We start from the raw sequence: 19,852 nt of genomic DNA on the forward strand, positions 1-19,852 counted from the left end.
TATGCCATTTATCTAGGAATAAAAAAATTAAAAACTGAATTAAAGTACACACTCTACTAAAAAAAAATACATAGATCCAAATACAGATCTTCTACGAGTGCTTCATAACGTGATGAAAAACAATATTTGTTTCTAACAAGAACATGCCACCACTATCTAATTAAGAATGAAAAGCAAGTGCAAACATCTGAGAAGTAGGTAAGTTTGTATAAAAACCAAGAGGTATTATTGGACTAATTAGTTGATCCCAACACTGTGCCAGTGATGTAGTAGACATTGGTCTATTCATACAAAATGAACGAATGTTGCAACACAATATGAATATTTTCCCACGTAGAAGCACAACGTGACTGTCTATAAAGAAAGTGATAGTAGAGAGAAACCATAGAAGGAACAAAAGATAGTAATATATGCAACCGATTGAGGTTGCCATTGGATTTTGGAACTGAAGGATTAAAATCTGTCGATACTAAGCAAGAAAGCCTTTCTTTATATATGCAAAGATTGAACACACTACAAATTCAATATATATCTTTTTATCATCAAATCAATTTTTTTTTTATTTTCTTTTTATAGTGTCTTGTCTATAGGTATTTTACATGAAAAATGGAAAGTACACGTGTTGCTAATTCAGTAACATGTTCTATTTTTTATTAGATGCGTGGAACGCGAGGCCTCTTTTAAACTCAAATTATTACTACTTGACTAGACTCCTTTTAATGGCACCTTATATTTTAATTCCTTAGATTGATTAATGCTTCATAATGATATGGTGCACCTCTTCCCACCCAATTATTTTTTTTCCTCTTTTAAGTTTTTAACAGAAATGTTATTTGAACAATAATTTGAGACATTTAAATTAGATAGCTTTTAAAATTTGTTAATGCAATTTGCACATGAAGTTAATAAAGCTAAATTAGTGGAAGCATACTAGATCTATAAATGAGGAAGAATGTGTACATTGATATCTTTTTAGGTCTCTTGTTTAATTTCAAAATAAAGATCCACGATTATATCAAAGAAAAAAATAATTGTATTTCTCGATTATAGATTGCTTAACTACTCGAGTGTTACGTGAGAGACAATAAATTGTCAAAGAAACCTAAAAAGAACCTAAGAAAAACAAAATACTGAGTAAATGGGAGTAAGTTTTATTTATATTGATGTGTATTTAAACTAATATGAAAAGTGGCCTTTGCCAACTAATTTGATTCCAGTTATCATACAACACAACAATCATGTTCAAACCATTATGTTCAATCATATACTCATTGTCATTCTTAATTAATGAAACTAATATCTTAGTAAATCTTAGATACAAATAGAAATGGATTTGAATTTACATGCGGTTAAAACTACACACAATCATAATCATGTAGTTGACATAACTATCATCTTCCGATTAAAATTAAACAGTTTAAATTTCTATCTTATGTTTTTAAATTTAATAAAAATAATAAATTTACTTGAAATTTAATTTGTTTAATTTTAGTTCAATTTTATATAGATGGGTTGGCTGCAAAAAATTATCAGTACCAAAAAATTAAACTTTCTAGATTTTGTGCGGCTACTAATAAAATTTCTTCCAATATTATTAATACCAACACCAACAGTGCATAAGATTTTAAGTATGTGAAGTGTAAGTAAAAATTATCAGTTCATAATTTAGGACGACATTGAACTCTTTCAATGTTGGAATGTTTTTAATATCTCTGGTATTGATTTCAGATTTTTGAGCTTAACATTTTGCCTTCAGTGGCGTAATCCATATTTTATATTTTTGGGTCATCAGGTTCCTAGGGATAATAATGTATGGTATTAGACACTACATCATTAATTAAAATATTAAGGTTTCAACAAAATATATAATATATCAGTCATTTCCTTGTTTAATAACCATTTTTCATCTGCCGTCAGATTTTTACTTACACTTCACATACTTAAAATCTTATGAAATAGTACAATACCATCCTCATCCTCATAAAGATTTTTTTTTTTCAATAACTCAATTTTAAAAAAAATATATTATCAAAATACTTCGTTTTAAAAACTATATAAAATAGCTATGTTATTTCTTAATTATAAGTCGTCTTTATAAATGAGAACTTTTTAAAGAAGTTCGATTTTACAAAATACTCCCTTTTGAAAATTTTATACTAAAATAATATTTTTTTTTATCTTAATTATAAGTCGTCTTTACCATTGACAACTTTCTTTAGAAAGTTCAAGTTTGCAAAAACGACTTCTTTAAGGAAATTTTCAAAAACAATTTTCTTCAATTTTTAAACTTTTGTTTTAAATTGACAATATAATATAGAATTAATTAATAAAAAAACAATAACATAAATTTTAAATATATAACTCATTAATAGAAAACAATATCACAAATTTTATAAAATTACCATAAAATTAATGTCGATGGTGGCCTCTAGTACCACATTTCCGAAGTCTTCTCACGCGTACGAGATTTTGACGACGCATTGGTACATCACAAGTTTGTTCTTCTTCTTCTTGATCTTCATCTTCTTGCTCTGAGGATGTCGAGAAAGAAGTGCTGTAGAAGAACTACTTTCATCTTAAGTCCAATTGGATTTGTTATTTAACGTAATATGTTCATTCTCAAAGTTTGGAATCTGAAAGCTTTGTTGACACATATTATTAAATAACTGGGTAGCGAACTCAATTGTATTATAACGAATATTGGATGTGTTATAAAATAATTCATCTTCACTTTAGGCAAATGATAGTCGACAATTGTCTTTTTGACGTAGTTATTGGATGTCAAAATTAATTTGTTCTCCTAACGTAAAAATATAGACTATGTCAGTTAACTGATTATACTCAAAATCGTTATCCAGATATTACATATAACTCTAGTTAATTTACGTAATTTAAAATTGACTTAATTGCAGTTTTGGTCCTCCTATTTTAGCTGAATTGCGAAAGTAGTCCCCCCATTTTATTTCTCCCTAGTTTTGATCTCTCAAATAGAATTTTGATCCAAATTTTGATTAAATTTCATTTTATTGCGTTTATATAAGTCACACCATGCCTCAAAATTTTGTAGTGCAACGATTGTACCTGAACTCTATTATTAGAAATGGTGTAGTGCGACTTTAAAAAATGATACTTTATCAAATTTTGGACCAAAATTCTGTTTGGTGGACCAAATTTGGGGAAAAATAAAATAGAGAGACTATTTTCGTGATTTAGCTAAAATAAGGGGACTAAAACTGCAATTAAGTGTTTAAAATTTGTATTGTTTTTTTATGAATGAATTATATTAATGTATATATATTTACAAATTTGGATTTACTTAAAAAAATGGCCATTTACAAAAGCAATTTATAACTAAAAAAAAATAGTATATAATTTAAAAAAATAAGTAGTTAGATAATTTTTTTTTCTTCAAATAATGGATAGTGAAAAAAAGTCGGTACTCATAATGTAAAAGAGAAGTATTGTTTTATTAGACAAATGAAACATAACCATCAGATAGGTGTAAATAAAACGACAGCCGTACAGAACGCTCAACAAATTTGGGAGTACAAATTTTTTAGTAATGTTATTAGAATTAAAATTTTCACACAAAATAAATAAAAAATATAACACCGAAAATATAATTAATATTTTATTTCATTTTTAATAAAATATTATCTTTTGTATCCAATTTAATATTTTAATAATTTTTATATATCAAATATACATGATTTACAATAGTAAAATGTTTAATAGACACTTATATAAATATATACACTTTAGAGAAATTGAAAATAATGTGATAAATTAATTATGTGATAATATATATATATATATATATATATATATATATATTATTGATAAAAACTATATATCGCTTCATCGGAATAGGATTACAATTTAGAAACAATAAAAAAATAAGATCATATGGGGTGATATATATCAGCCTTCATAGGTTTGTTTGAGGAGAAGCTGTATAGGTCTCCAAATTTGTAAGGAGATTAATTTTATTTACTAGTTAAATGTATTTTTTATTCTTCTATTGTAGTCAATATTCATTCATTTTTAATTTTGGCTCAATTTTTTAAAACTCAAATATTTTGCACAAATCTTCATTTCTATAAAATTTTTGATGATGTGAAAATTTTCAAACTGATGTAGACATAATTAAACTATATATATGGAGATCATGTCACCATTTATTATTTTTGAATAAATTAAAATATATTGATTTAATTCTAAAAAAATAAATGAATCAAATTATTTAAAAAATATAAAATTAAAATATATTGCTTTTGTTAACAACCACAAAAAAAATGTTGTCCATCAACAAAATATGAGACCTTCTTCAATACATAATAAAAAAATGAGACTCTCGTTGATATAACAGGTCTAATATTATTGAGAATCACGTTGAGTTAAAGAAATAGAAAATTAATTAAAAAAAATTTAAAATAATAGTGGGAAGAATTGTGATACCAATGGGCATACACTTTATATATAATGCCCATGAATTACGTAATATAAGTATTTAACTTCATTCTATCTAATCATAGATAATTTCTAAGTACTTTAATATAATGCTAACACATATCTAAGCCCCTCAAGTTGGAAGTGCACTAATAATTTTTATTTGGGAAAGAAAAATACAACAACAAAAAAAATGAAAATACAACTTAAATAATGAAAGAAAATTGCAAGAGAAATAATACAAGTTGTAATCACATTTGAATAGAAAAGTTGATTTAGAAAATAACTCTTGTCAAATTCGTATGCTTACTTTAGATTAACTTAAAAATCTTCTGGTGTGTTCACGAACTCCTTCATATAGAATCAAAAATCTCAATTTTGGATTTTCGAATTCTAAAATTGACAAATAAAACTTAATCACCTTAAGATGAAAACACTAAGAGAAATGTCTAACTATCATAAGGTAGAAGATCAAATATAATGATAATTATTTTACAACCATAGGGAGAAATACAATTTAAAATGTTTTACCAATCATATAGAGAAAGATAAAATGTGTGACTATTATAGAGGAGAAACATATAGAAAAAACTGCTAATAAAAAAAAATTAACAAAATATAATATTAAATACTTAAATGGGAAACTTCAACCAATACTGAGACATACAGATAAAAAAAGAACAACCAACAAGCTCTACATCAAACCAAATCGTGAAACCCAATTTTGTATAGATACTTGTCGTTTATGAGATGGTACAAGCCTTGAGAAATAGATCAATTTTCATGTGATCATAGTAATCCACAAAAGTGCTCTTATTTCACAATCTTGAATTCTGAGAGCCATTATGGCATTAATATTTACCATAACCATCATATCACTTTAATTGCTACTTCTTGTTCATCGATTGAAATTGCTTAATTCCTTGAATAAAAAAAAATTAAGCATGTGTTGAAAGGAGATAAATGTTGATGAACCTTTGGTGGAGAAAATATATTTGAATGAAAATGTAAAAAATTAATGGAAGTATCTCTTAAAGGATGATTTAATGGCTTTCATATCATATTAAAAACAACGGTTAAGTCTAAAAAAAGATAATAATAAAAAAGAAATATAAAATTTAAAATGATGTGCAGAAAATTATGATACAAAATATACTTTTACATGGCTCATAAGAACTAGTTTTCATTTAATCGCGTTCTAACTACCTCGGTTTTTAATCCGACCTCGTTTATTATCTCGAATGAACAGACAACTGCCGAACAAAAGAAGAATATGTGGTAGTTCATCTTTCATTCAGATCTACACAACTCTCTCTTCCTCCTCCTCAAATCTCTTTCTTTTACACAACCATTAAGTTCAAATTAAAACTTTTGTTTCTAGCGGTGGCAACGCAATTGAAAGAATGAACCGTAGTATGACGCACAATCTAAGCGACTCTTGTTCCACACCTTGATGGAACAACAACAACACATTCTTTATAGCCCGACACCGCAATAAAAAACTTTCACCCGATTATATTTTGGGAGAAGGCAAGAGAAATGGCTGACGTACAAAGAGGTAGGAGTATTTGCGGTGGTTTTGAATGCAAAAATTCATTTGATCCAAAAATAAAAACAGTCTGGTTTAATACGAATGACATTAAAATAAGACACTCTGATTTGATATGAATGACATTAAAGAAAGACGATCTAATCTGATCATAACTTATGAATGATATTTGAAATATATGCAATAGAAACAATATATTAAATAAATAAGTTTATTATTAAAAATTAATACTAATGAACTAATGAATAATAGATTATACAATATTTAAGTATTAAAAGAAATCTAAATACATCTTATAATATTTGATTTTATACGATTTTTAGTTATTTTAAATCGGTTGTTCAGTTTTTTTAGATTGATTGAAATGTAAATATGCTACAAAGAGGAATCTATTTGAGTAGGCATAACAACGGGGTGGGACGAAATCGAATTTTATCTCCTTCATTTCGCACCCAATTAATTTGAGAAAACTTACACCTCCTATATTTTATAGCGTATGTAAAATTTAAATATTATCTCCGGCCGCAACGACAATCATTCATATATATACAATTATAAATTTAAATATATCTATTATAATTAGTATAATAATAATTATTAAACAATAATACAATTAAAAAAAATTTCTATCGAGATAAAATTATAATTTTTAATTTTAAAAAAAATATTAAATATATTTAATATAAGTATGTATAATTTGTGGACTTGTGGTTGTGGATTTGGTTTGGGTGCGGATGCGGAGTGTGGATATCACCACTTTCAAATCGTTGGTGCGAGTTATATTGTTATACAATTAAAACATAAAGTGAATTTCTGTTTTTTAAACTAACCAAGAACGTTCTCCGTTTTCTGGTAAAAATTAAAAACGTTATCTGCTTTGTGTTTTCTTAACCAATATCATTCTTGAGTTAAATCCTTAAATTTTTCAGGAATTTTTAAATATGAATATTTACAATTTAAACTTCCCTTTACTTATAAATCGACATTACTATTTCATTTACTACATGTTTAGATTTATAGATCCATGTATAATTAACTAATGTGTCCGTCCTTTTTAATAAAATGTAGTTTTTTTTCTCTCAATATATATTAAGAAAAGTGACTCGTGTAATTAATATGTACTTTTGTTTGTTAATATTACTAGATTGCCTATTACGTATTGCCGTATTTAATGTTAACTTTTTTAGATTTTAAGATAAATTAGTAGAATTAAAGTAGATTTGAAAAATAATAATAAATGTATTGTAACTTGCATAGACTTAAATTATACTTATAATTAGGGAAGTAGGGAGATACATTTAACACCCGTAGAACACAAACCAAAATATTTGTTATTTGTACGTTATTTTTATAATTTTCATTCACATATATTTTGTAATTATTGTCAATAATTGTATTTGTTTGATAGCAATTTTGATTCTTCTATTTTATCACATTCACAAAAATAGTATCTCTATTTTAAAATTAAAGTTTTTTTATTCCTCAAATCACTTTGGTTATGATCTCTTTTGCTTCTTATATATAACATCTTTTATTGTTTTGTCATAGTAAATAGTGCTCATTCATAAATAAAATATAAATAAAAATAGTAATTAAAAATTTGATAAAACTATCCTCTCGCTGAGGATGATGAGTCCTAAAATGGATTTTTTTTCAACCCTTTAGTTTTAACTTGAGTGAAAGAGTAAGAGAAGAATATAAGAGAGACACACACAATTTTATACTGGTTCATCCAAAGATGGCTACGTCCAGTCCTCACACCCTTGTAAGATTTCACTAACTTTCAAACTGATCAACCTCAGGCTGAGGATGATTACAAACTGTGTATTCTTTAGCTTCACCAAGCTTACAATCAATATTCAAATATTTCCAAGTGTAACTCACAAGGAAATTACAAAGTTGTATGAGAGTGTTTGATACTTAATACTTTCTCAAAGGATTTACAAAGATATAGTGTAGGATCAAAGAAAATATGAAGTGAGGATGTGAATTGCTCTTGATAGCTTTAAGATTCTTGATCTTTTTGTGCAATTGTGTCGTGTGTCTTATGATGAAGAGCTTGCTGCATTTTATAGAGGTCCAATCTCTTTGATGACCGTTGGAACTCATTTTCAAAGAATCCAAGGTTTTTCATCATAATTACAGAACTGCCATTCAACTTGTTAGGCCAGGCAGAACCCATTTTCGCGCAGCACAACTTTGATCTTGACATGTCCTTGCTTTTTCTCTTTTATCAGAGTGCAAAACTGTTTCTTTGACCATGTGAGCTGCATCCTTTTCAAAAACTTTAAGGACTAGGTTGATTTCAACTTTTGAAGTGATGTTGACAAGAGAGAGAAAATCACCCTATTACATAGGACTGCCATACTGAGTCCGAGGATCAGATCTGGCAGCAACATGTGATTGTTTATTTTTGGCTTGTTTGAAGTTGCCTTTTGTTAACTTGACTTCTTCATGTATTAAAACGTGCAAGCCCAATAAATGATCTGATTTTAGCCTTTGCACATGCTTGATGAGTTGCTTTCAATTTTGCTGGTCCATCCTAAGCCTATTATGTCATCCTCTTAGACTTAGATCTAGTTGTTCTTGTCCTTTTCCTTTTGGCCTTCTAACTTCTTTATTTTAAATACTTTTACTTATTCATTCTTTGACTTTGTTGTACATTTCTTTAATGAATAAAAGCATTTGTACTGGTGAGGTCACAAATTGGACAGATCTGAAGATTTTCCACTTTGCAGGCCATCTCACGTGGTTCATCTTTATTATTTGCCATCCTCACGTGATTTTCCATCCTCAGACCTGAATCATATTTTCCTTCTTTTTGCCTTAATGATTAATAACCTATTATCTTATATGAATACACTCAAGAGCACATGTTAGTCATTAACCACAATCATAATCTCTTAAGTAATTTTGTTATCAACCTATTATCTTATATGAATACACTCAAGAGATTTTGTCTCAACAATTAACTATGTTTAAAAGTTAATTATACTATATTGATAAATAGGATTGCACCACATAAAAAAAAAATTAAATTATTTAAATGGTTCATAAATTTAACACATATTTAAAACAAATAAGTTAACTAAATTAATTCAAAAATCAATTTAAAATTTTAAAACTTTTTTAAACTCAATTAAGATTTTCTTTTCGAAAAATAATAGCAAGTTTTTTTCTTGACAATATTTTATCCAAAAACTTTTTATATTTATTTTTTTCAAAAAGAATTTGTCAAAATAATTTTTCTGAAATTTATTTTCAAAAAAAGTTATTGAAACTTTTTATCTCGAAAAGTTTTTTATTGGAAACTTTTTTATATCTATTTTTCTCAAAAAAAAAAAATTTCTTGTATAAAATCAAAACCATCTCTAACTACATCTGATATTAATATATACTTAAATTTAAAATTCTCTTATGAATTTTTTTATCCTTTTTATATACTCTCTTTAAATTTTTAACCTCTTTTTTTTTTTTTTATTATTCTTAACTAATTTATATTTTTTTTGTAATTAACAATATTCACTTTTTGAATTTTAACTTAATTATTTTTTATTATTCCGAACTTGTTTATATTTTTTTTATAATTAATAATAAATAGTTTTTTGAATTTTTAACTCCATTATTTTATAATACTTCAGTCATTTATCTTTTTTTTTTTCTCGATTTAATCTTTTTTTTATTTATAAGTAAAAATTTGATCATTTATATCTTAAAATATCAACAATGTTACGTTTTCTTTACAAAAACTTAGAAACATCATATAAATCTTTAAATAAAAACCCATAAAATTCAATATCAATTTCAAGAAAATTCATATATTTATCAAATGTATAACTTAAATATTCAAATAAACTCATATTTCCATATTCAATAACATCAAATAAAGAATAAAAATATGAGTTTATTTAAATATTTGAGTTATGAATTTGATGAAATTTGCATTATATTGAAGATCATAATTAATTTTATGAGTTTTGTTTGAAAATTTTGATGAATTTTTTAAATTTGTGTAAAAATGATAACATTATTGATATTTTAAGATATAAAAAATCAAATTATTACTTAAAATTAAATCAAAAACTAAATAAAAAATAATAATTAAATATTAATTAAAATTAAATTAATGGACCGTTGAAACAATTATACATTGTAATATTATCCTTAATAATGCTTACAATAATTATTCATTCTCGCTTATAGATATCTAGCAATATTATCCTTATAATAATGCTTACTTAGGACGTCGTCATCCATTAATAAAAGATAACAATATATAGGCTGGAAGCCATTTTATGAGGAAGAAAGTTAACGTTTTCTTATTTTCTTATTGGCAACAAAAACTAGAAAATTCAACTGCGCAGAATATAATGCACGAATCTTTGAAAAAAATATATTTAATGTTTGAAAGTGGGGCACAGTAGTTAGATTAGATCTAATGTAATTAAATAATTAAACATGTTTAAACAAAAAATTATAAATTATAATTATATCAACATCATTTTATGGCAAAATTGTCATTTGACAGAAGATCATTTCTTAAGTTAAGTTTATATTAATATTATTACTTTAAAATAAACCATAATATAAAATTAATATAATATCTTGTTTCAATGAGAAATCTGATTTCCAAAATGTATTTATATAATAGAATAAAGCAAAGATGATATGGCAAATCAGATTAAAATTATTTAATTAAGTGTTTAGATAAATATATTTTTTTATCAATAAAAAATAATTTAGTAATTATTATTTATTTATATTATTTTGTTTATTTATTATAGTTATTAGATCTATATAATTAGTTATTAGCCAATATTATTATTACTTGTTTAAATTTGTTTTGGAATAAAACAAAACGATTACTAGTATGGTATTTCTGCTTCAAAAGTTCGGTGTGTGCTAGCATTCTATACATATATAAAATGACAATACTTTTTGTAGTAATAGATCTATAACTATTTAAAAAATTTAATTGTTGTTTGTTTATCATATAAATTTTAGTTATTTTTTCATACAAAAATTAAGAAAAAATTAAATTATGAAAGCATATTCTTTTTTACAAAGTGAAACCATGTTACTATATATTCCATTTATTTTATAAACACATTTACAACTGCATTGAGCCATCCGTAAATTTGTTGTTTTTTTTTTTTTTTTTTTTTTTTTTTTTTTTTTTTTTTTTTTTTTTTTTTTTTTTTTTTTAAATAGAGAGGATTCCTATTTGGTGGTGTAAGTCCAATTATAACACACAATAAATGTATAATAATATAGAAAAAAAATCATAAGACGAATAAATGTTAATTCATTCACCACTACGGCTTCGTTCTTCATCAATTATGTCGGTTCAACTTTCTACTGATGAGAATTTTGCTCTGTTTCCATAAAATCTATATTGAAGATGCCGATTTAACTTTTTAAGTTTTTCAATGCAACATCACTATTCTGTTAATTATATTTTCTATTTCCTAAATTTTTGCTTGAATCCATCACCCGTCTTCTTTAGGGTTTTTTTAATCTCTAAATAGAGACACATTTGTTTTATTTTAAATCTACATTGCTTTGTTTGTATTTTGCATTAATTTACAACTACAAGATTTTAAATCCCTAATTTTGTATTTGTGAATGTTATTAATATAAATCTTAGGCTTTTAAAATTGAAATTATGTAGTTCATTTCATTAAGAAAATTAAATGCTTAAGTTATAGAATTCTAAAACTTCTTACCAGCATAGAAAATAATAAATGAAATAAAACTTGTGTCTAACAAAATCAAAGCTCTTAAAACTGGCATTACTATTCCTCCTAGGAATTAAAAGAAAGGCTCTATTTACTTCTCTGAAAATTCTTTTAGATGGGAAAACAAATTAAGGGTGTAATATGTCAAAAAGATAAAGATAATCTTCAAGAAGCACTTTCAAATAAATAAAAACATAAAAGTGCAATATTGTCTACATGATTAATAAGACATGTTCAATATTCACATAGTGGAGTATAATATTTGCATACTTCAATAAACACTTAATTCTCACACCAACATGTGGCAACAAGTACAATAAATCAATCATCTTCATAAAATACTAACTACACATCAATCAAGATGCAAAGATAATTATTAATTTATATGTTAATGCAAATGATTTAAGAATTTGATGTATTCTTAAGAATTTTGTGAATCATTCTAAACATGCAATACTACTAATTCCATATTTCAAAAATGATTTGTGGGTTTCAATTAATTATGAGCGCATCACATAACTATGAATGCAAATATATTGTTGTTAACAAGTTAATATTGCATAATTTTTAATTTGTGATTATCTAACAAATATATCAACATATACATGGTTAAACATCAAATTTTATATTCAAACTCGAGAAATTGCAATTGTGTATGAATTTTTGGTATTATTTATTTTACCCTTTAAATAAAAGAAAAAACAATACACGCAATTTGTGAATACACAAATATTTTGTTAGTATTACAATACAAAAATGTTTCACGAGTCGATGGAAATGTTTAAGGAATCGATAAAAGTCAACCCAGAAATTGATATTTGTTAAAATGAATTTATGATTTGCATGGGCAGATAATTAAGCATCACGTTATTATAATTTTTTAACAAAAATAGCAGCCGATTAATTCAATATAAGTAAGACATCACATGATAGATGTTTTGCATCTTAATTGTAAGCTTTCAACTAGAAAAAAATTGTCCCTGAATAAATCTATGGCTTTTGACGGTGCTAGTGTTCTCTTCTACATCTTCTCTTTACTAGCTTTACTAATTTTTAGTTTTGTTATCAACAATAAACGAACCAAAAATGACAATGACTCCAAAATTAAACCCCCTCCAAGCCCACCATCACTACCCATCATAGGACACCTTCACCTTATAGGCTCAATCATACCAAAATCATTCCAAACACTTTCTCGCCTCTATGGCCCACTAATTCAGCTCAATCTTGGTGCCTCAACTACACTAGTTGTCTCCAATGCACAAGTTGCCAAACAAATCTTGAAAACACATGAGCTTAAGTTTATTAACCGACCCCAATTCGGATCCTCACATTGTAACTGTTACAAAGGGTCTAATTTCATCACTGCCCCATATGGTCCTTATTGGAGATTTATGAAGAAAATATGTGTTACTAAATTACTCTCTACCTCACAACTTGGTTGCTTTTTGCATATCCGAGAGCAAGAGATAGAGAAGCTATTAAAATCTCTTGTGGTGTGTTCTAGTGATGGTAGGTCAACGGATTTATGTACGGACCTCACTATTTTGGCCAATAATATTTTTTGTCGCATGACTATGGGAACTACTTGCTTAGAACATAATGTTGATGCTGAGACGATTCTATATTTGGTTCGGGAAATCACGCATATAGGAGCTAAATTGAGTATGGGTGATGTACTTGGACCTTTGGGAAAGTTGGACTTGTTTGGGTATGGGAAAAGGCTTAAGAAAGTGATGGGTGAATTCGACAAGATTTTGGAACGGATCATGGAGGATCATGAAGAGAGGAAAATCGAGGATTCTCAAGGAGATATGATGGATATTCTATTACAAGTGTATACAAATCCAAATGCTGAAGTGAGGTTAACAAGGAATGATATCAAGGCCTTATTCCTAGTAAGTTGTTTTTGTTATCACAAGGCCTTTATAAAATGAATACATTTTTGTTTTATAAACTCTTATAAAACTTTGTCTATTTTTAATGTGTAATTTGAGTTTTTCTTAATAATAAAATTATATAAAAAATAAAAATAACTTAAATGAGACAATGTGTTCATGTCAATTAATTTTATTGTTCATGCATATATAGTAGATCTAAATGAATTAGTGGGTCGAAAGTTCCAACCCAACTTCACTGTCGAGTGCAATTTTGATAATCACATAATATTTTATAATTTTGAAATCGACTGAAATTGATAACATAATTTTGAGAGGTAACTTCCGAATAGTTCTTTTGGAGGAATCGTAACTAAAAAAAATTACATAAAATATATATATATATATATTGTCCAGATTAAAAAGTGATGGCGAAGAGAATGCAAATATGTATTGTATTAGGTTAGCACAGGATGAAAATAATAAATACACTTGATCATTTGGTTAAAATAAACTTTGAAATAAAATAGTTTATGTTTTAATTCTAATCAAAAGGAGATTTGGAATTAGTGAGATTAATATGATTATTATATGGAGACATAAATGGAAAAACTAACATGTTTTTATATTATTAAAATAAAATTCATATATACTGTATATCATAGTAATGATTATTATATGAAGAAATAAAATAAAATTATTGATAAATAAAAGTTTTATAAATAGCAATATAAAAATTAAATTTTGATTGTAGGGTATAATTTTTCTTATTATATATACTTGTGTTTGCAAATGCAAGGACATTTTCCTAGCTGGAACAGACACAACCTCAGTGGCAATGCAATGGGCCATGGCAGAGATAATGAACAACCCAAGAATAATGAAAAAACTAAAGGCAGAGATTGATGTTGTGGTGGGAACAAAAAGATTGGTAAAAGAATTCGATGTTCCAAACATGCCTTACCTACGAGCTTTTGTAAAGGAAGTTCTAAGACTACATCCCCCAGCACCGCTTGCTCTAAGACAATCAGTTGAGGACTGCAAAATCAACGGCTACGATATAAAGGCCCAAACAAGGACACTGATCAATGTATATGCCATTATGCGGGACCCACAATCTTGGGTCAATCCAGATGAGTTTATACCAGAGAGGTTCTTAGCTGGTGGTGATGGGATCAACGGTGGAGATTATGAACATGCGAATAAAATGGACGGTGATGATTTCAGGCATATTCCATTTGGGTTTGGTAGGAGGGGTTGTCCTGGTTCATCCCTTGCTTTAACGGTTATACAAGTCACAGTTGGTGCGTTGATTCAATGTTTTGACTGGAAAGTCAAAGGTCGAGATAATGTTAACATGGAAGAAGGCTCTTCATTTTCTGCACGATTAGCTAACCCCATACTTTGCTACCCTATTACTTCTTTTAATCCTTTTCATGTTAGTGCTTAGTAATGCATTTTCCAAAATATAATGTTTCTTAAGATTTAATACAATCATTTTCACATTGTAATTTTAATGGACAAACTTCAAATCTTGTATGAGAAGATTGTAAAATAATTATTAATACCATTATTATTAATAATAATTTCCCTTAATTTATTTTAGAACAAAAACTTATTCCTTTATTTGTGAAATAATCTAATAGAATAGAATACTCATAATGTGAGGGAGAAGTATCATTTTAGCTAAATGGAAGCTAACCAACAAATAGGGGTAAATAAAATGTCAGCCGTATAGAACACTCAGCAAATTTGGAGAATACATGAGATTTTCTTTTTTTGTTTGAAGAGTACCAGAGACTTAGCAATAATGATATGTTAATGTTTTTTTTTTTTGTTTCCCGATATGTTAATGATTTTATTAACACTGATATATAAAATTAAATATATATTTTTTTTAATGAATTTTGACTATTTGTACCGCTTGATCTTAGATGAGTATGGTTTGTTATATTTTTATGTGCATTTGTTGCTTTGAATGTCAATTAGTGAGAATGATATGGTTTCGTAACATGATTAATAAATATAAACACTCGGTTTTAGCAATAATTGACATTTAAATATTATTAGTGAGAATGACACGGTACGAGTTGAATTGATTTCAAGATAAAAATAAAATCAAATGCAGTTTAGTTAGATTTGAATGATACATTTCAAAAAAAAATTAATTCGATGTGATTTAATTCTAAGTAGTTTAATGTAGATTATTTTTTGAATATTAAAATTATAATTGTAAAAGAATATTAATATTAATGTTATAAAACACAATAAAATAGTTAGTTTGATATAAAATATATCGTATAATATATTAAAATGTAACATTACTGAATAACAATGATCAATTAAATTTCAAAATATACGATATAAAAAAATATATATTAAATTAAACTGAAAATTATTATTAGAAAAAAATAAAAATTAATAAATAATATATATATTGATTTCACTATGTTCTCTATATTCTTCTGCTAAACTCAATTCCTTTGATAATAATAAATAGTATATAAATGTAATATATCATACAAATAAAATATAAATATATATTAAAATTAATGTGTGTGGTTTGGTTTGATTAAATTTTGAAAAAGGAATTCAAAATTCTCAAAAAATAACACCCAAAACTATTTCGATAATATATGGTTTTGTGCGGATTTTATTTTTATTTATCAATTTACGGTTTTGTTTTCGATCGGTTTTGATACGAACACCCCTAATAATATTTTGGGGTGTTGGTGTGTTGGTTTTCTTTGGGCAGAGGGTCGTCTTATACAAATCATTGAATTGAAGCAGAGCAACGAAACGTCTCAAAAATAATGATCTAGTTCTCAATCTATAATATTTGTTTGTGTTTGATATTTACAACCAAAAAAACTTCAATATTATGTTTGTGTTCTAACAACAGTTGAATTAAAAGCTAAAATCATATAAACATTTTTTTAGATCAACAGTTGAATTAAAAGCTAAAATCATATTAGGTCATGTTTATAAATTTTGATATTAATTTATAATTATTTATTATATTATTAAGATGCGTTAAAATTAATATTATATACAATTAACCTTAAGACGTCGATCTTATCAAATCTTGATAATATAAAAACAAATATAAATTAATTTCAAAATTTATAAATATAATCAATATAATATTAACTTTGAAAAATATTGATTTGACGCGTTATTATTGAATGAATTTACCACTTTGGATGTAATTAGATCACTAAGTATAACTATTTTTTTAAAATAACTATATCATGCTTTCATGGGAATAGGATTGCAACTTAGCTAACGAAAAATATGTCCGAAGAAAATAATATAAGCCGGTGGCATTTTCTTTTCTTCAGAGTTTGGATTCAGTCATCAACGCGTATTTAATTATGTGTTTTTAAAAACCACATGTTGCCGGCACATAATCGTCCTTTTCCAAAACAGAGAACAATTATCAAACACAAACTAAAATTTAAGCTATAGTATCTGCTAAATATAGTGTGTAAGAAATTATTCCTAATTTCCTTCTTATATACGATCAAATTCAGCAACCTAATCAGCATATTTTCATTAACTTATAACAAAAAATAATCCAATTAACATGGCTGATTACCAAGGTTACTTCTTACTTTTCATCATATGGCTAATATCCACAATTTTGGTACGAACCATACTTAAAAGAAAACAGAACAAATCTAATTTACCTCCAACTCCATTATCCTTACCCATCATTGGACACCTTCACCTTCTTGGTCCAATCCCTCACCAAGCATTTCACAAACTCTCCACACGCTATGGACCAATAATGCATCTTTTCCTTGGTTCTGTCCCTTGTGTCATAGCTTCCACACCAGAAACAGCAAAAGAGTTTCTTAAAACTCAAGAAACCTATTTTTCAAACCGTCCTCAAAGTTCATCTGTTGATTATTTAACATATGGCTCACAAGACTTTTCCTTTGCCCCTTATGGACCTTATTGGAAATTCATGAAGAAAATATGCATGTCTCAACTTCTTGGTGGTCACACACTCACTCAACTTCTTCCTTTGAGGAGACAAGAGACAACAAGGTTTGTTAAACTTTTGATCAAAAAGGGGGAGGAGAATGAGGCCGTTGATGTCGGTGGAGTGCTTATGACGCTGTCGAATAACGTTGTTTCGAGGATGATTATGAGTCGGAGTTTTTGTGAAAGTGATGGTGAGGCTGATGCGGTGAGGAAGTTGGTGCAAGACACTGCACATTTAACTGGGAAGTTTAATGTTTCGGATTTTATTTGGTTTTTTAAGAACTGGGATGTGCAGGGGTTTGGCAAAAGATTAAAGGAAATTAGGGATAGATTTGACTCTATGATGGAGAGGATGATTAAGGAGCATCAAGAGGAAAGGAGGAGAAGAAAAGAAGTTGGTGGAGGAGATGGTCAAATCAAGGATCTACTTGATATATTATTGGATATACTTGAAGATGAGAGCTCCGAAATCAATTTGACAATGGAGAACATAAAAGCCTTTATCTTGGTAAGTTAGAGTTGGAGTTGGATTATATGCAATTAAAATATATTATACTCGAAATATTTTGACAGTTTGATTTTATATTTGAAATCTAATTAGTAGAGTTGAAATATAACACGTTTCATCTTGATCTAAGCGTAAAATCTTTTATTTTAGTGATAACAAAGTATATTAACAACATAAAATAATTATTCATTTAGTCTATTAAATTCGAAAGCAACACTAGCTAAATATAATTTTACACTTGCCACACTAATTGTTTTTGTCCTTAAAAATAGACTTCTTTTAATGTAAACTTTGTTTCAATACATCTAGTAAATTAAAAGTAGACTTTTTTTAATGTAAACTTTGTGTCAATTATACCATAGTGCAAATGAGGGACTAGCAACCCAATTTGTTAAACATAACAAAAAGTAATTTTATGATTTTTTTCAGGACATATTTATGGCTGGAACAGACACATCAGCCCTAACCATTGAGTGGGCTTTGTCAGAGTTGATTAACAACCCACTTGTGATGGATAAAGCAAGACAAGAGATTAATGATGTAGTTGGAAACAATAGAATAGTAGAAGAATCAGATCTTATCAACCTTCCTTACCTACAAGCATTAGTCAAAGAAACACTAAGGATTCACCCTACAGGCCCATTAATTGTTAGAGAATCATCTGAAAATTGTTCCATCTTGGGCTATGAGATTCAAGCAAAGACACAATTGTTTGTTAATGTTTGGGCTATTGGAAGGGATCCAAATCATTGGGCCAACCCACTTGAGTTTAGGCCCGAGAGGTTTATTAGTGAAGTGGGGAATTTAGATGTTAGGGGACAACATTTTCACTTGTTACCATTTGGAAGCGGAAGAAGAGGGTGCCCTGGAACTTCACTGGCTTTGCAAGTTGTGCAAACAAACCTTGCTGTTATGATTCAATGTTTTGAATGGAAGATTAAAGGAGGTAGTGTGATTGTTGATATGGAAGAGAAACCTGGGTTAACTCTTTCAAGGGCTCATCCTTTAATTTGTGTCCCTGTGCTTAGGTTTGATCCTTTTCCTTCCATGTGATTTTGATCATTGATCAAGCTTTGGGGTGGAAAAAAAACTAGATTAAAAATTTGCATTTTGGGTCCTCTTGTTTATGTGATATTTATAATTGTCAATTTATTTGTGGTATTCATACTTTGTGTTGCAAATAATATAACTCTCGATTTGACAAACCCATTCATTATTTGTCTCAGCTCACATAGAGGGATAAAAAAACATTATAATTAAAAAGACTCTCAAATAGTAAACCTCTAACACTAAAAATACCCTAAAATTTTATGGATTTATAGGCCAACTTTTTTAAAAAAAAATCGATTTTTTTTTAAAAAAAATTTTGACTAATTTTCTTTCGAGAAATAATTTTTTTCGTTTTTTTTAATTCACCGATAAAAAAGTTTTTTTTTAGACAAAAATTATTTTAGATTTTTGTTCAAAGTATTTTTAATTTGAGAAAAAAAATTAGTTTTTTTCGAGAATTTTTTAAAAATATTTTCTCACAAAAATTTTTAGAACAAAATAATTTAAATTTTTTTTAAGAAAAATAAACTTTGAAAATTTTTTATGAAATAAAATCTCAATATTAACAAAATATTGGAGGGTCTATAAACCCCCTAAACCTCATCCCTATGAAATAATGGGTCGGAGTTTTAAAAAAAATTATATAGAAATTTAATATTAGAAGTTTAATAAAAAAAAATTTAAAAAAGAC

At 27.0% G+C, this 19,852-nt stretch overlaps 2 protein-coding genes across 2 annotated transcripts; both read left to right on the top strand.

Moving 5' to 3' along the window:
- Window positions 1–12,678: 12,678 nt before the first annotated feature.
- Window positions 12,679–15,197, top strand: LOC101497927 (3,9-dihydroxypterocarpan 6A-monooxygenase). The gene is made up of 2 exons (XM_004493496.4): window positions 12,679–13,634; window positions 14,413–15,197. Exons 1-2 carry the CDS (start codon window positions 12,729–12,731, stop codon window positions 15,061–15,063), a joined length of 1,557 nt encoding a protein of 518 aa, XP_004493553.3. The 5' UTR covers window positions 12,679–12,728; the 3' UTR covers window positions 15,064–15,197.
- A 1,712-nt stretch (window positions 15,198–16,909) lies between these two features.
- LOC101498247 (cytochrome P450 93A3) lies at window positions 16,910–19,276 on the top strand. Its single transcript, XM_004493497.4, has 2 exons — window positions 16,910–18,111; window positions 18,541–19,276. The coding sequence occupies exons 1-2, from the start codon at window positions 17,200–17,202 to the stop codon at window positions 19,162–19,164; spliced, it is 1,536 nt and encodes a 511-aa protein (XP_004493554.1). The 5' UTR covers window positions 16,910–17,199; the 3' UTR covers window positions 19,165–19,276.
- The last annotated feature ends 576 nt before the right edge of the window (window positions 19,277–19,852 follow it).

Source organism: Cicer arietinum, chromosome 3 (genome assembly GCF_000331145.2).
Source record: "Cicer arietinum cultivar CDC Frontier isolate Library 1 chromosome 3, Cicar.CDCFrontier_v2.0, whole genome shotgun sequence".
Classification (NCBI taxonomy): Eukaryota; Viridiplantae; Streptophyta; class Magnoliopsida; order Fabales; family Fabaceae; genus Cicer; species Cicer arietinum.

Bases quoted from the DNA above. Each gene is read 5' to 3' on its own strand.
- LOC101497927 (XM_004493496.4), top strand. From the start codon at position 12,729: ATGGCTTTTGACGGTGCTAGTGTTCTCTTCTACATCTTCTCTTTACTA. The intron at 13,635-14,412 runs GTAAGTTGTTTT...TGCAAATGCAAG, and splicing joins ATATCAAGGCCTTATTCCTA to GACATTTTCCTAGCTGGAAC.
- LOC101498247 (XM_004493497.4), top strand. From the start codon at position 17,200: ATGGCTGATTACCAAGGTTACTTCTTACTTTTCATCATATGGCTAATA. The intron at 18,112-18,540 runs GTAAGTTAGAGT...GATTTTTTTCAG, and splicing joins ACATAAAAGCCTTTATCTTG to GACATATTTATGGCTGGAAC.